The sequence below is a fragment of the Triplophysa rosa genome, linkage group LG16 (genome assembly GCF_024868665.1).
Source record: "Triplophysa rosa linkage group LG16, Trosa_1v2, whole genome shotgun sequence".
Classification (NCBI taxonomy): domain Eukaryota; kingdom Metazoa; phylum Chordata; class Actinopteri; order Cypriniformes; family Nemacheilidae; genus Triplophysa; species Triplophysa rosa.
In genome coordinates, this window is record NC_079905.1 from 8,099,978 (window position 1) to 8,115,083 (window position 15,106).

Consider the following 15,106-nt stretch of genomic DNA (forward strand, 5'->3'; position numbering starts at 1 on the left):
ATGGAAACACACATACCTAAAAGCTTAATATCACCACCTGACAAGTCATTATATTAAGCAATGCTGACAGCATGAGTTACACAAACACATTAGCAAATCAACAATGTGAGATCAACATTTAGTAAAAGTTCTCTTTAAATGTTCATGTTCTGTTAGGTTTAAGACAGGTTACTGTCATGTTTGAGGTCACAAAGACCCAACTGATGTACTGTAAGTGTAAAATTAATGGTATATTGAAATGATTTTTTATATAAATGGTTTAAAACGAAGTAATATGACTGGTAACAATTTTTTAATTGTCAATTCGACAATTCGAAAGAAAAAGCAAACTAAACTACTAGTAAACTGTGTAGCAGAAAATCTTATTGCGTTCATTCATTCATGTTGTAAATATGAAATCTCTGAGACCCTAAAGAAATGTAAAATGTTTTATTGTATACAGTTGAAGTAAGCTATCGCACTTTGACTGCTTTGTTTATAAAAATTTTCATAAGTATTAACCTGATACCTTAACGCTTATTTTTAAACAATTGAAATGTTCTTGTGGTCTTTCTGTTTGGGGTCAGAAAGACGCACAAAATCTGTTTGACCTTTTTAGTGATTTAAAAAAAAGAAAGAACTTCCAAAGAAAACAAAGAATGAGGTAAACTGATAACTGAGCTTGAGCAGCTCCATTATTAAGCAACGTCTGAACACGCGAGTTCAGGTCAGTTTAAACACTTACTTTACCAACCAGCATAAACAAGACATAAATAAGCATCTCTGTGTGTGGCAACGTGACAGCTTGTGTGTTTATATTGTGACTTGCTGAGCACCTCTGCTTATTTTTCACGACACCTTCATCCATGAAGCAATACATGATGGCTTGTTCTTTGTCACTGCAGTGTGACTGTAGTAAAGATACTTTCTGAAGCCTGTCCAAACAAAGACCCCAACAAACAAAACATGAGGGTTTAAAGCCAGTGAAGCATGAAATAAACGCTAAAATAATAGTAGAACAGTGATAACAATAAGCCTAGAATGTGTGCTTTTGAAATACAGTGAATGAATTACACAACGTGGTGATCACATAATTCAGGAATCCAATGAACTGCAAATACAACAGACAGCAGGATTATTGTCCAATAAAGAAAGCATTTGAGGTTTAAATATAGAACCTTTTTATTTCCATTTAGAGTAAATAGTGTTGAAAATCTGAAATAAGGCTTCAATACCTACATAACGTTTGTATTTAAATAATAACACTTTACATGCCCAAATCCAGTGACAATGTCTTTTGTTTGCTTGTTGTGTTGTTACACTTTTTTTCATATTTTCCCTTGTAAGAAAGAGTTCAAGTATAAAAATTCTTAACAGTGTAAAATTGCCCATCTGATGCATATTTAAAGCAATAGAAGCACAGCATCCATCCTTGACATTGACAATACATTCTATTGTATGAAGCAGCATGTCCCTTAGATTTCGCCAGTATTTTTGTTGTTGTTCTAAATATGACAAATGTAGATAACATGCCTGGAATAACAGGCCTGCAATAAAATAAATGTCCTACGATAGGCATTAAACTAGCCAATATTTAATGTCACGTTCTAAAATTCCAAATGTATAGAAAGAAAAAAATAGAATTGTACAGTGCACATACAGAATTGTATCTTAAATAAGTCCTAGACCAACATTTTTGGTTGAGTTTGTTAATACTACAACTAAACCTACTCAATAACTTATAATAATATGCCATGAGATGAATACATTATATCCGTACAGTACCGCATCCAAGTCTGTGATCTTGGAGCGCAACATAAGTCAACTCAAAATAAATATCTTAAATAGCAGATGTCTCTTTAAATAGCATTACAAATGTAAGGCACACAAAGAACCCTCGCACGCACAGATTCGGATCCTTTTAGCTATAGTGCTGTTTTGTAACGAGTTGAAATACATAGACCTTATTAAGAAAAGACATGCTGGTGCTCGGTTATGTTTCTTGGTGAAGACCAGTTCGTTTCTCATTGGTGTCGTCTGATAGCGGGTGAAAAGCTTGTGTTAAGCCCCTCCCTTTTCACATCTCCTTGTCTTTATCCAGCCACGTGTCTCTCTCAGAAAGATATCCGGCTGGTGATGGAGAAGACATGGGTGATATCGGGAGGATCTACAGGTGGTCTTTTGCTTAAGTCTCCAGACCCTCTTGAACAGAAAGAGAGGGAGCTGTCGACAGAGCTAAAGCAGTTCCAAAATGGACCCAGGGATTAAACAGTGACAGGTCTACAAATGAGCACCAGTGATGTTTCCAGAGCGTTGTTTTTCCCCAAACACTAGTTTTGAACACCGAGCAATGCCTTCATTTTTTTTCTTACCTACATCATCATATTAATATGTGTGCTTTCTCCCTCGCCCAGAGACATAACACTTAAATTTGTGTGTAACTGTGTACATGTTAGTCTTTGTGTATTCGTAAGCATATAATACAATACGTCTTCGTCCTTTTGTCTTTTGAGAGTCCCTTCAAATTGTTCGATGCCCTTTCGTGGGGGAGCAATAGAGAAATTCTCCTTTTCCTGTGCTTACGTTTGTCCCCTGCTCGCATTTGCATAGGTCAAGACGGGAGAGGAGAAAGGGGGACATTCAGCATCTGATAGATAAAAAGGTAGTTCACGACACATAAAACACGCTAACACTGGATCTCTTCAGTTCGCCACAGTTAGGTCTACGATCCCTGATTGGCAGAGTTTGTCTTTTCTAATTCGCTGAAAATCGCTCCATTTCCCTGATGATCAAAAACAAAATGCACTTGAGAAGACAAAACAAAAAGAGCCCTCAAATGAGAATAAATAGAAGGTTAGGGGCCCAGAATCGAAACATCGTGGGACCTTTCCAAGTGTCCTTCGAAGAATACGGTCGCCTACATTAATGACAGCATCAGGACTTTCCTCTACAATGCGCCTATACCAGTGATTAGTCGCTGCATACCTCTTTTTGCAATAAATATTCTACTCTAATATTAATTATGGTAATAAAGATAACATAATAATAAGGATAATGAAAATAGTAAAAAGCTAGATTCCGTCCTTTTCTGCTATTTTTTTCCGATTTTGGTTTAATCACAGCAAGATGGAAAGCAATGGAGTTCCCACCTCACTAATAATCTCTATCAATTACCATCCCCCTCCCGTATTTTCCTCCTCTTGCAATCAACCCACAACCAGCAAATATTTTCTTCACCATCCTCCACCTCTTCATCATTATCATCCTCTAGTAGCAGTTGCTGGGCGTCGGCTCCCCGCTCATCTCCCGCCCGCTTCATTGGTTGCTATTGCATCCGTTCAGCTTGCAGCTGCTGGGGCTGGTACTGACCGAATGCTGCAGCCGCGGCGGCAGATCCAGGTGCGGCGGTGGCCAGTGGCTGCTGCATGGCATAGCCGTACCCGGCGGTCGCTACGTAGCCGGTTGCGGCGGGAGAGGCAGCGTACGGGTACTGCTCGTATGCTGCGGCGGCAGCTGCAGTCGCAGCGCTGGCATACTGAGCGTAGGCTGCGCCGGTGTAATCGATGTAAGGCGATGTAGCGGTGGTGGAGGCCGCCGCGGTTGGCTGGAGGTGAGGGATGACCACGCTGGGCTGCATGAAGGCCTGCGGGTAGACGTAGTGAGTGGGGATCCTGTGAGAAACAAACACAACAACCTGTTAGCCCCGACAATGGAAACATTTAATGCACAACCACAAACACAGAGGAGAACCACAGCGCAGCCAAGCATCCCATTTCAACAGTAACACCAAGAAAATGCCTGCTAGTGATTATTAGAGGTATAAAGTTGCCAAAATAGACATCTCTCAGTAAAACAATGCGATTAGATTTATTGAATAAGTAATATGTTTTTTTCCCCTTTAATAGGGTAAAGTAATTATTGTGCCATCTTGTCTGCCATTGGTCAGCCAAACAGATACTCCCAACCCAATTTAACACTATTGGTTGTGTCCTTATTCACAACACCCTCATGTCATTCACTCACCCTTACGTCCATATTTTTATTTTTAGGTGATATTACCTTAAATTCAAAGTGAGAAGCGCCCGCATTTGCTACTACGCTAAAAGTCATACGTGTCTTGCAGAGAGCTGGTGGGACAGCAGGACCCAGGAGAGTCCGAAAGGAGATGAGGGAAGTATTGTGAATATGTCAGAGCTACTTTGACAGCTGGACAGTTTTCAAAAAGGGACGCTGCTGGCTGTTTCCCCCTCCGCATTTAGACAATGAGCCTCAGGCAGGACAGCACACACAGAGGGGAGTTTTGATTAAATAAGCAATCAGGAACAATGAGCCCTTTCTGCCTTTCATTACGTACCCCGCTGCACTTTCAGAGGCCTTTTTACATCTACTGTCTGCGTGTTAAACAGACGGATGAAAACGTTTAGTTCAGGGATGAAATGATACATTGAATGACCTCGAAACTGCTAAAGATGATACAATGTCAGGATATCGCTAAATTACAGAAGACTGTGTGGTGTTGAAAAACGGTTGTGAGAACGGGTTCTCATAAAAAAGTCCCATTAATCAACATTTTGCTGATTTGTCTTTAAGAAACCAAGAATCTCTGCCTGTCTGAAAAAGATCTATTTTGCAGCAGGAATGAAAAAAACTCTTATGTGTGCTGGTGGAATTACAAACGGCTGGATATGCCTGGAATTGGAGTGAATTGAGTCCAACATTTTAACTTGTCTAGGTTGGGGGAAGAAGTGAGAGAAAGTCTCTATCATGGCAACCCTATTACATCTGTCAAACCTAAGCACCTGACCACACCCAAACAAACTCCAAAACCTCTGCCCCAAATTTAAAAAGCATAAAACAGGCATCAAGAAAAAAAGGAGAGCAGTAAAACCACCAACATCAACTCATCAACCACTCACATAATGCCATAAATCAGAGTAAAATCTTTCTTTTCTCACTCAGGTTAAGTCTTTCATAGATGCCTTGCTGGTCTGAGGTAACACAAAGGGCTGTGTTAAAACAGACCAATCAAACTAATAAATTACAAAAAAATATACAAAACATGAGACAGACAGACAGACAACATAGACAGACAGACAACAAATATTTGGCATCTAAATTAAGGGATTATTTTCTGTGTGCTATTAAGTGCTTGGGTTAGAGCAAAGACATATTTTACATGATTAGTTGAGCACAGCAATTGTTTATGAATCTGCTCAGTGTATATCTACACTCGAAACACAGTTTAATGTTTGATGAGTCTGTTAAGAAACTCTTCGTCACAGTTAGGTACACATACAACTAAATCAGCCGTCTAAAAGCAATGCCGGGTCACGGAGGGATGACAAAAGTTCAGTTGCAACCAGTTGATAAAGTTAAATAAAGTGCAGAGGACTCGTGGACACCGTTTATATGGCTCTAACAGTGTGAGTGACAGGGAGGGCTGGGAACTATTTTCTGCTCCACCTGCCATTCCACATGAGTTATTGTGGTGTTTTCCAAATGCAGGAACGTTTCACCTTTAACATCGGTAAGATGGGCTCGACAAAACAAAAGTGACAATTTGTTCTCTTATGTGGAGTCATTTATAACAGCATATCCAAGTTCTGTTATTGGTCTTTTTCACTTTTTATTGAAACTTAATGGGGACATAACAAGGTTTATAAATATACAAAATAATGAATTAAGACCCATTATATAATTTTAGAATGACTAGAACATAGGGAAAAGGTGTATAAAAAAATCGAAAGTCATATGGACTGCCTCATACTTATATGCTGCTTTAGAACACTTGGGCCTATTCACTTCTACTGTATAGAAGAGAATACGTTTTTTGTTGTGATCTATGAATGAAATTACATTACAAATTTAGTATTTCTATAGTTTTTATATAGTAACTTGAGATCTCTTAAATGGAAATAAAAATAAGATTAAACAAACAAAATAAATTATTGTAACAGGCTGTCCATAACTATATTTGTTTGTCTATCTCAGCCACTGCCAGTTTGATGCATCTAAATATAGGCCTGTTTTAGACTTGTCTTGCTTAGAAACAGAACTAGCAAACACATGTGGTCATCAGCTGAAATCTCAGATAAACAGGTGCAAGAAAACAACTTCAGTACACTTGCGTATCATACAGGGCTTGATCAAAAAAGATGTGGGACACCTTGTTACCAGATTGGGATTATTTAACCGATTTATTCATGATAACTGTGCGTGAGAAACATCTACAAAGAAGGTTGTGGATCAGGTATGACTTTGCAAATTTCATTCCTGACCCACATATTACAGACAGAGTTTGACTACTGACACGGTTTGGTTGTATCTCGCCCTAGAACAACACTCGACAACTGCCCCAAGGTCGAAGTATGATGCCCATTAATTGACACACGATTTCATAACTAATATGGTCACAAATTCAGATCCAGTGTTGCACATGTTGGGCCTTGTTGAAGTTTATCTCGAACTAAATGTCAGGAGCAGACCAGCCCCCCCAAGCCGAGAGAGAGTGACCAGAGTCAAAGAGAAAGAGAGAGAATTAAAAGCAAGAGAGCTTTATGCGACTGCACTGTCAGCACTACAGCCTTTACGGGAAACAATGGTGAAGCTTGTTTTCCTTAACGCCGCACGGGGCCATGTGACGAAGGCTCGCTCAGGGGGCTGTGGCATCCAGACCTTTTTTTTGTCACAGAAGAGGACTCACAACACTGCAAACACATGCATGCATGTCACAGACACACATACACAAAAAGACACACACTCACCCACACGCATACAGACACAATGCGGAATCTTCGGAAACACTGAACGACTGCCATAAATGTTATTTTGCCCGTCAACACTGTATATTGTCCAGTTGCCCGTTTAAACCTTTTTCTAGGACATTCTGCTTTTAAAACGATACAGACTTCTCTTTTTGTTAGACAGAATGTCCGGGCGGTTCTTTTCAATACAACAAAAAAAGACTAAACACACCATAAACGTATCATAAACATTGATACGTTAGTCACAGTATGTGACTTTCGCAAACCCCAATCCACTTTTGCTGTATAGAAAAGATCTCCACTAACACTACGCAATTATCTGTATCTCAAAGAAATAAATCATATTTGAAACGAAAGGACAAAATTTGTATGTTCGGAATCGGATGAACTATCCCTTTAAATCTTCTTGCTTTCAGAATTAATACAGATGATCGGACATCATCACTACGAGAGAAACCGCAGGACTCGGGGGATTCTGGATCCACTGCAGGATGCCTTATAGGGCTAAAGGAGAGAGAGCGAGAGAGAGCGAGCGAGAGAGAGAGAGACACAATGGAGATGGGAGAGAACGGTAAAGGGTGAGTGTGTGTCATACTCTCTGTGCTGTGAGTGTGACAGGACTCTCAATCAGTGAGCAAAATAAAACCGAAAAACGTGCAAGTTTGTAGTCGGGCTGTTGGTTTGGCGTGAAGAGGATTCAACAACGGCACACAAAACAAACGGCACTCACTCCAATAACAAGAAACACAAAAAAGGTGAAAGAAAATCAAAATAATCATCAAAAACACAAGCTCCGGCAATTCAAAACGTGAGGAAAACAAATGAAAAAGCAAACTACAAATCACACTTTGCTCTCTGGCAAAGTTATATCACTCCTCCACAACACGGAAATACAGCACCCCAAATCCAGCCTTATTTCTATCAAATTAAAAAAAGCACACAGTTAAGCTATCAACACCACTTCATAACGGTAAAAGGCACACACAACTCTATGTACTATTAAAAGTGAAAGTCCAAACCAAATTGAAAGCAACATACATGCATCTGTAATCACCATTTCATGTGTTTTTGTGTGTTTGAGTCTACAGGTAGTGTAGCTACTGATCTGCACAAAGCTCTCAGAGCTATTCCTCAAACCACCAGTTATCTTAACCCAAATCGAGCCTGTCGGACCAGAGAAAGATAGACAACATTGAGTCAGGCGATGGTGTGCAGTCAAAGTGGTTCTTCCACACACACACACATGTATTGAGGAAGGGTTAGACATTCTGCATAAACATTGTGTCTTATTCCGCTATTATTTCCCATTTAACTTGTTAATATAATGAATGTACAGACTTCAAACCGTTCAAAAACTGTCAAACTACCACTGAACATCAACATTTTGGGGAGTTTGAAGGTGTAACTGTCACTCACCCGTATGGTCTCTGAATGAATGCAGGGTGAATTTGAGGAACACCAAAAGTAAAACCTGCAACAAAAATATTAAAAACAAGTTTATATTAATTCCCCACTCGTTTTCACAAAACTACATTCTTATCATAAATCAACCTGCTAAAGATGGTTCATATTTCTAATTGAACTACTTGTGTGTTGAATGCATTAAGTACATGGGGGTAAATCCCATTGTTACATCAGGCACACTAACAACCTTTACTGTTTATCATTAATTTAGACTTAAAAAAACAGCCACAACCCCTGGGGAAACATCAGCACATGCACACACAATAAAACTACACAATAGCCTGTGCTTTTGCACAGCATATCTGTACTTAGTTTTCAACCCCGTGTCCAACAGGTTTACAGAGCTACAGCGCTGGCATCCAATGGTTTTCACTGATGATTGTGATCTTTATGTGCCTTTTGCATATCAACACATGTATAAAAGCCTTACCTGGCTGCATCACCCGTGGCTTGGCTCCCAGATAAGCCAGGTTAACGTTGGCCTTCCTGCCATCGATAATGGGGTTGGGGTCCTTGCAAGCTCTGTCTGCGGCAGATCGGTCTGCCATAGTTACCTAGTTTAGAATGGACAGTTTAAATAGAGAGACATTTGGGAAAGTAAAAAATGATCTTGAAGAAACAAACATATTTTTTACGTTTAGCCAAAACAAGCTTCTAGACTCTGTTAGCTAACGCCATGGCAGATTTCAGATAACTCGTTTGACCAAATACTCATGACCTCTGGCCCAAATGAAGCTTTAAACACAAGACGCTGTGTATTATTCGGAGGCTGGAGAAAATCGATACAAACCGATATCACACAAGCTTTTTTCTAACAGGTCGTTTTGACATCTGTTGGAGTCGTTTAACTTCTGGTGTGTGCGCTGTCAAAACTTTACAAGTTGCCTTGTTTACTGAAACGCTTATCAGGGTGCTTCTAGTCAAACTCGACAGCTGAGCCAATATGGGCCTGTTAGTCTCCAAAAGCGCAGTTTAGTGGGTCAGGAACAGTTTTTATGCTTTGTGATTTGTTTTGTGACTTAACTTGATATGTCTCAAGATGTATTATTAAAATTAATAAATGTAGAACATCTAAAACAATTCCGTGAAGATCTAGGTTTTTGCATTCGTTAAAGAATATAAGGCACAATCAATGGAGATACTGATGCGCACGGGGAGCAATGCGTTTGCGTTTCAAAACAAGTTTATGAAAGCTTATTCTCGGCTTCAAGGAGACCTGTTGCCATTTTAAACGTTGTGTCATGCTGTCAGACAGCAGTTGTGTATGCCAAGCGCCTGCGCTTGACAGCCCCTAACAAGGGAATTGGGAAAGAGGAAAATATTGGGAAAATACTTACAAATCCATAACCCCTGGACTTTCCAGTCTGTCTGTCGGTAATCACCACAGCTTCTTCGATTTCCCCAAACACTTCAAAATATTTCCTAAGACTGGAATCCGTCGTATGGTACGGAAGACCGCCGACAAATATCTTGGTGTAAGTGGTGTCCTTTTGGGTGGTATGCATCCTCGCAAAAACGCCCAAGTTCAAAAACTAAAAAGAAAACAAACGACCAAACGTAGTGCAACGTTTTAGGCTTGATAATGACTTGACCGCCCCTTCAATATCCCTTTAAAATAATCACTAGACGGCGCGCGCAAGCGAAGTTACCAAAGGCGACTTTTGAAAATTTAAAACGCGCGTGGATGTGTTTCACGTAAGAGGTAGATTAATTTGCCGTTCCTTGGTAAGTAACGTGGAGCGGATTGAGCCAAGGATCATCAGGTGGGTCGAGCTCCTCTTCCAAACTGACGTGACTTCTAAAAAGTTCGTGTGACCCGTTCCTAAAAGTGCCCGGTTAAACCACACCCAGATCGCTTTGAGGGAGGTACGAGCGAGGCGCCCACACGCCCACTACACGCGCTGAACAACAGCTGGACAGCGCACAACGGGTATTTGTGTGCCTTTGTTGAAGAACTGTACAGACATTTCACGCAGTTGTTGTTGTTTCAGTAAATGCATGCACAGTTGTTGCCTGTACGAGAAGAGAGAAATAAAATGAAAAGTAAATCCATTCTATACGCAACACTTTATTGTCGGATTGACTAAAAACAAAATGATAGACATTGTGTAGATTAACACAAAAGTCATGCCAATATCTGATCAGTCATAGCGTGTCCGTTAGGACAGCTTGGCATGTGGTGGTTAAAAGAGTTCTTTATGGTGACCGTGTGTGTCAAATAAAAAGAAACACATGTTGTAGATGACGGACGCTGTTCAAATGCTGTTTCATTGAAACTAAAAACTGGGAGAATGTCCGGACATGTTTCCAAAGTTTCTTACTGCGTCTCTGGATAAGTGTGTGCGTGCGTAAAAGCGCACATTGTACAGTCAACATATTTCTCTACTGCTTTAATACATCACAATTGTATATTAACATTTTTATGAATGCATAATGAATAGTGTCATTATATTTAAGGCTCCCCAACTGTCATGGTGTAAGCGTTTTAACATTTTTATCAACTTGTAGATTTTTTTGCAGTTCATTTAAATAGTCATGCGGAGTAACATGAATTTTCAATAGCACAACTATTCCATATAGTCCCTAATATGTGTACATGTTCAACAAGAATTAGAAAACAGAAATCAGTTGTTTATAGTTTTAGAAGTGTATATTATTTCTGCATGGTACTTTATTTGCCACTGTCAAATAAAACTTTTATTTCAAGTCATTTACTATTTATTGTCTAATATACTGTAGTTTAGTTTGGCTATAGTTTAATTTTTTATACTATTTTGACATATGTGCTACATCTTTCCAACAACAATTGCTGACGTCATTCCAGCCTCATTTAGAACAAAAAGAAAAGACAATCTTCTAGGCCTCCAAACAATTGGGAGGAATGTGATATGCCTCAGTAAATTATTAAGCATGCTTCTCATTTAGACCATACAACTTCCACAGCACTCAGGTGATGGAGTTTTTGTGGAAGCTTGCAACCCGAGAACTAGTCTATGTGGTGTGACCCGCCAAGCCATGTGGAGATCCTGACGCCCATACACGGATAATTGAGGCATTATATAAAAAATGTTAGGCTGCAACTGGATAGAGCATGTTCATGAGTCCACTAATTTATTCATGGAGGCACACACGCCCATTAAGCCACGAGCTGAGGTGCTTGGAGGGAGATGTGGCTTTGTATTTCAACTGGATTACAAAAGAAGGCCTATCTTCTTTCAGAAGCCTGTCTCCGTTTACCTACAAGACATTAACGGTTTGCAGTTTTATGGACACCTATCAATGAGTCCAATGAATTTTCGATTCAAGTTAATGGAAATAAAATTGCTGTGTCAGATGCAACCTCCATGTTTTAAAAAGAAATCTTTTCAGGATGATGCTTGGTGGTCTACACTGGGTCTGGGTTAGTCAAACAAAAAGAACAGATTTTGGAGAGCACTCAACACAATCCACCTGTCAAACACAGTCAGTCATTCAGTCATTCACTCACTCACTCACACAAACACACATTTACTGCATTCAGAGGTCATTGGTTCGAGTGAACAGCTGAAAAACTCTGTGATGTATGTCTATTCAAGCAGCTTTTAAAACTCTATAGACTTCTGTTCTGTTTAGTTTTTATTCCTTAAAGGTCAGTCAAATTCTAATTGTGCAGTGCTTGTATTTTAATGTTTTAGGCTTTTCATATACTGTAATAAAAAGGCTGTCAGCCAAGAACCAATTTGGTACGACTTTAACTGCTTTGAAAGAGGGGCCATTTTCAAATGTAACATAACAGGTGGGACCTGTCAGAATGTCAGTGCAGTCAAACAGACAAATCACTGGCAGCTGTAACAGCAGACACAAAACACAGACACACACACTCTTCAAATGACAACATGTTTTGGTGCATAGTTTGTATAATTAGCCAATTGCAGTAAGCTTGGTTACAGTACACCACCATAACTGCAAAGAGATAAACTAACATATAAAAGAGCTATCTCAGAATCCTATAACAGAGGCCAAGATCCATGTCTCAGCCCTCTTGCCTTATGCGACTAGCGACTCCTTGTGGCCTTCTGTGACATGAACGCAAAAACACGTTCTTAAAATATTTATTGACTGTCCCATACGAAAAATAAACTCATATTTTCGGCATATTGATTACAATTTAGATAACCGTTTGAAATGTTTTTACAACAAATACCATGCATGGTTAGGCCTAAACAATGGTTACTGCAGCAAAACCATGACTAATTTCTGGGTTTAACTACACTAACTGTTTTCAGTGTATGTTGTCGAAAACAATGGTTAATTTTTGAAAGTGTCATTGAAAACATTTATAAATTAATGTCAACAGATTTTACATAATAGCAACATATGCAAATATATCAATTTCATATAAGATGAAAACTAGATTTCACAAGAATAATGAACAAAACTCAGTTCTGCATAAAAGAAAATTCTGCAAAAGCATTGGCCACTCAAACCAGTATTTCATCCTTAATCTATCATTCATTATTTAGTTGTCTTGATGTTTAAACCAATAAGGCACATGATTTCTATTTTATTTTTCCTATATAATAATGTAACAACTGAGATCAGAGTCATATCTGACCCATACACTCTGTGCTAAATCGAGATTAATAATGACCTGTAAAGTGCATGTGCAACTCTAAGAATGTACATGTAGGAACACCCCTAGATTAAACTCTTTCTGTATGAACAGTGGCAATTTAGTCTGCTCTAGTCTGGAATAAACCAAGAGAATGGAGCAGGTCTAAAAGCCAAAGTCATCTGTGCTTTCAATCTGTTGAAAGGTGGAGTCATTTTCCACTTCTGGGGAGTCAGCAAGTCTTTGGTCCTCAGACTTTTTATCCATTGGTGTCTGTAGCTCTTTGGTTCGGGTTGGGACAGGAAGCTGCTCAGAATGGACCGGTTCTAAATGGTTTTGTTCCTCTGCAAAAATACGAGGCCGTGCGGATTTAGTCCTCAACCTAAGTTTTAGGTCTTCCTCTCTTTCCTAAAAAAAAGATAACGTCTCATTACTCATTAAATGTCTGCATTAAATGTCTGCATGCTTATACAGCCTCAATCATCTAAAATAATAAACGGCAAGTTTTGAGTGACATTAGGCTTTGCTTCACCTTTCTTCTTTTCTCAACCTGGCTCATCTTGATCTCAATGTCTTCTTTTCCCGTGACCGCTTGTTCTTTTTGGGTTTTAAGCGACTCCAGCCGAGCGGGTGGTCTGCTCCTTGGCTTTCCAACGTCATCCATCTGACAGATACAACGTTTTTTATTCACAGTAGAAGAAAAATGAACATATGTACATGGATAGGTTTGAAGCTAAGTTAGCAAGACAGATGGAACTTGATAAAGCCTATCTTACCAGAATGTTGTAGGCCTCTCCACTGGTGCCCTGTCTCGGCTGAGCTGGAATGATTCCCTGAGTAAGCAGTTCCTCCAGGATGGTGCTGGACTTGGGTCTCTCATGGCTCTGCTGGGCTAATGCAGGACTCTGGGCTAGTTTTGACAATGCATAACATAATAAGTGCTAGATTTATTGTTTAAAGTTTGGCTAATTGTGTGCAATAGAACATTGCTGTTTATCAGGTTTGCTAAAAGAAAAACAATAGAATCCTGCCCAAAACAGAAAATGTAATGGATTTAATGGTTAAAATGGGAATTGTTTTGGTTTTAATGGAAACTATGCCCTGCTGAAAAAAAACAATAGAAATCCAACAGAAACCATTACAGAAAGTCTAATGGTTTCCATTAAAATACCATTATGAACCATTAGCTTTTTCCATTAAAACCATTACAAAATTCCTTTTTGTATTGTGTTTTGGGCATTATTTCAATAGGATTTAACATCCCACAATAGAATCCATCACATACTAGTAGAACCATAACATCTTCAATATTTTCTATTGTTTTCAGCAGGGATACTGGTGGGATCTGGCAGATGAGAATAGAACACTGTTAAATCCCATGAAACAATGCCCAAAACACACAAATTATGTAATGGTTTTAATGGAAAGAGCTTATGGTTCATAATGGCATTTTAATGGAAACCATTAGAATTTTTGTGAAGGTTTCTGTTGTTTTTTTCTTTAGCAGGCTATATTTCTGATTCGTTTTTCCAAATATGTATTCACTAAAATAATAAAAAGGGTCTTCTGATTGTATTATCGTCTAACCTCGCAGGGGTGGTAGTAGTCTAGGTACAGATCCTGGTAGAGCTGTTGGCTCTCCGGCATCAAAACCGACCCCGCTGTCTGTGGTGGTTTTGGACACCGCGGAGTCCCCACGAGGGCCCCCCTGAGCCACGGAAAGATCATGAATTTCGGTCTGCAAAATGTCAGCGAAAGGACTAAGTCAGACATCAGTCTGTCGCTAAAAATAAGAGCTTCATATAATAAAACGCTGGTAGTGTAACCCCAAGGTGTAACGCATTGTGTTTAATTATTCATATAACTCGCGTTTATATATATATATATATATATATATATATATATGAAACAATGACCGTTGTATTGGGAAAGAGTATTCCATCGTTTCGGTGAATTTCTTTCAACTTTATAACCCCTATCGATTTACTTTAATAGCTATAGTTAGGCCTAATTGATATTAACCATAAAAAACGAAATAACGAGGCTGCCTACCTCATTTCTGCTGCACGGTTTTACGGGTTCAACCACCGTGATTTTGGAGCTCCCACATCCCATATTTATTGCACACGACAGCGCGATGTTTCAGTGTTGCTCAGAAACTATCTGATCTGTGAAAAGTCTTTAAACACTGTCGCATTCCAACACATTATCCTCTGTCGTCGTCATGGACTCTTTGCGTTGCTACGAACCGTTGCCACAATAAATCTGACCGTGTACTAGAGGTCACGTAACCTGTTATGTTGCCCTG

The 15,106-nt window shown here is 39.3% G+C and overlaps 2 protein-coding genes across 2 annotated transcripts; both read right to left on the reverse strand.

Annotated features, from left to right (window-relative positions):
- Window positions 1–1,143: 1,143 nt before the first annotated feature.
- rbm24a (RNA binding motif protein 24a) lies at window positions 1,144–10,024 on the reverse strand. Its single transcript, XM_057355519.1, has 4 exons — window positions 9,545–10,024; window positions 8,638–8,761; window positions 8,160–8,214; window positions 1,144–3,650 (listed from the first exon to the last, which is right to left on the reverse strand). Exons 1-4 carry the CDS (start codon window positions 9,710–9,712, stop codon window positions 3,305–3,307), a joined length of 693 nt encoding a protein of 230 aa, XP_057211502.1. The 5' UTR covers window positions 9,713–10,024; the 3' UTR covers window positions 1,144–3,304.
- Window positions 10,025–12,104: 2,080 nt separating this feature from the next.
- Window positions 12,105–14,995, reverse strand: stmnd1 (stathmin domain containing 1). The gene is made up of 5 exons (XM_057355445.1): window positions 14,851–14,995; window positions 14,386–14,536; window positions 13,575–13,708; window positions 13,331–13,462; window positions 12,105–13,206 (listed from the first exon to the last, which is right to left on the reverse strand). The coding sequence occupies exons 1-5, from the start codon at window positions 14,911–14,913 to the stop codon at window positions 12,964–12,966; spliced, it is 723 nt and encodes a 240-aa protein (XP_057211428.1). The 5' UTR covers window positions 14,914–14,995; the 3' UTR covers window positions 12,105–12,963.
- Between the last annotated feature and the right edge of the window lie 111 nt (window positions 14,996–15,106).

Bases quoted from the DNA above. Each gene is read 5' to 3' on its own strand.
- stmnd1 (XM_057355445.1), bottom strand. From the start codon at position 14,913: ATGGGATGTGGGAGCTCCAAAATCACGGTGGTTGAACCCGTAAAACCG. The intron at 13,463-13,574 runs GTAAGATAGGCT...TGTATCTGTCAG, and splicing joins GAGAGGCCTACAACATTCTG to ATGGATGACGTTGGAAAGCC. The intron at 13,207-13,330 runs GTGAAGCAAAGC...TCTTTTTTTTAG, and splicing joins AGGTTGAGAAAAGAAGAAAG to GAAAGAGAGGAAGACCTAAA.
- rbm24a (XM_057355519.1), bottom strand. From the start codon at position 9,712: ATGCATACCACCCAAAAGGACACCACTTACACCAAGATATTTGTCGGC. The intron at 8,762-9,544 runs GTAAGTATTTTC...ATTCTAAACTAG, and splicing joins AGTCCAGGGGTTATGGATTT to GTAACTATGGCAGACCGATC. The intron at 3,651-8,159 runs GTGAGTGACAGT...TGTTTCTCACAG, and splicing joins TTCATTCAGAGACCATACGG to GATCCCCACTCACTACGTCT.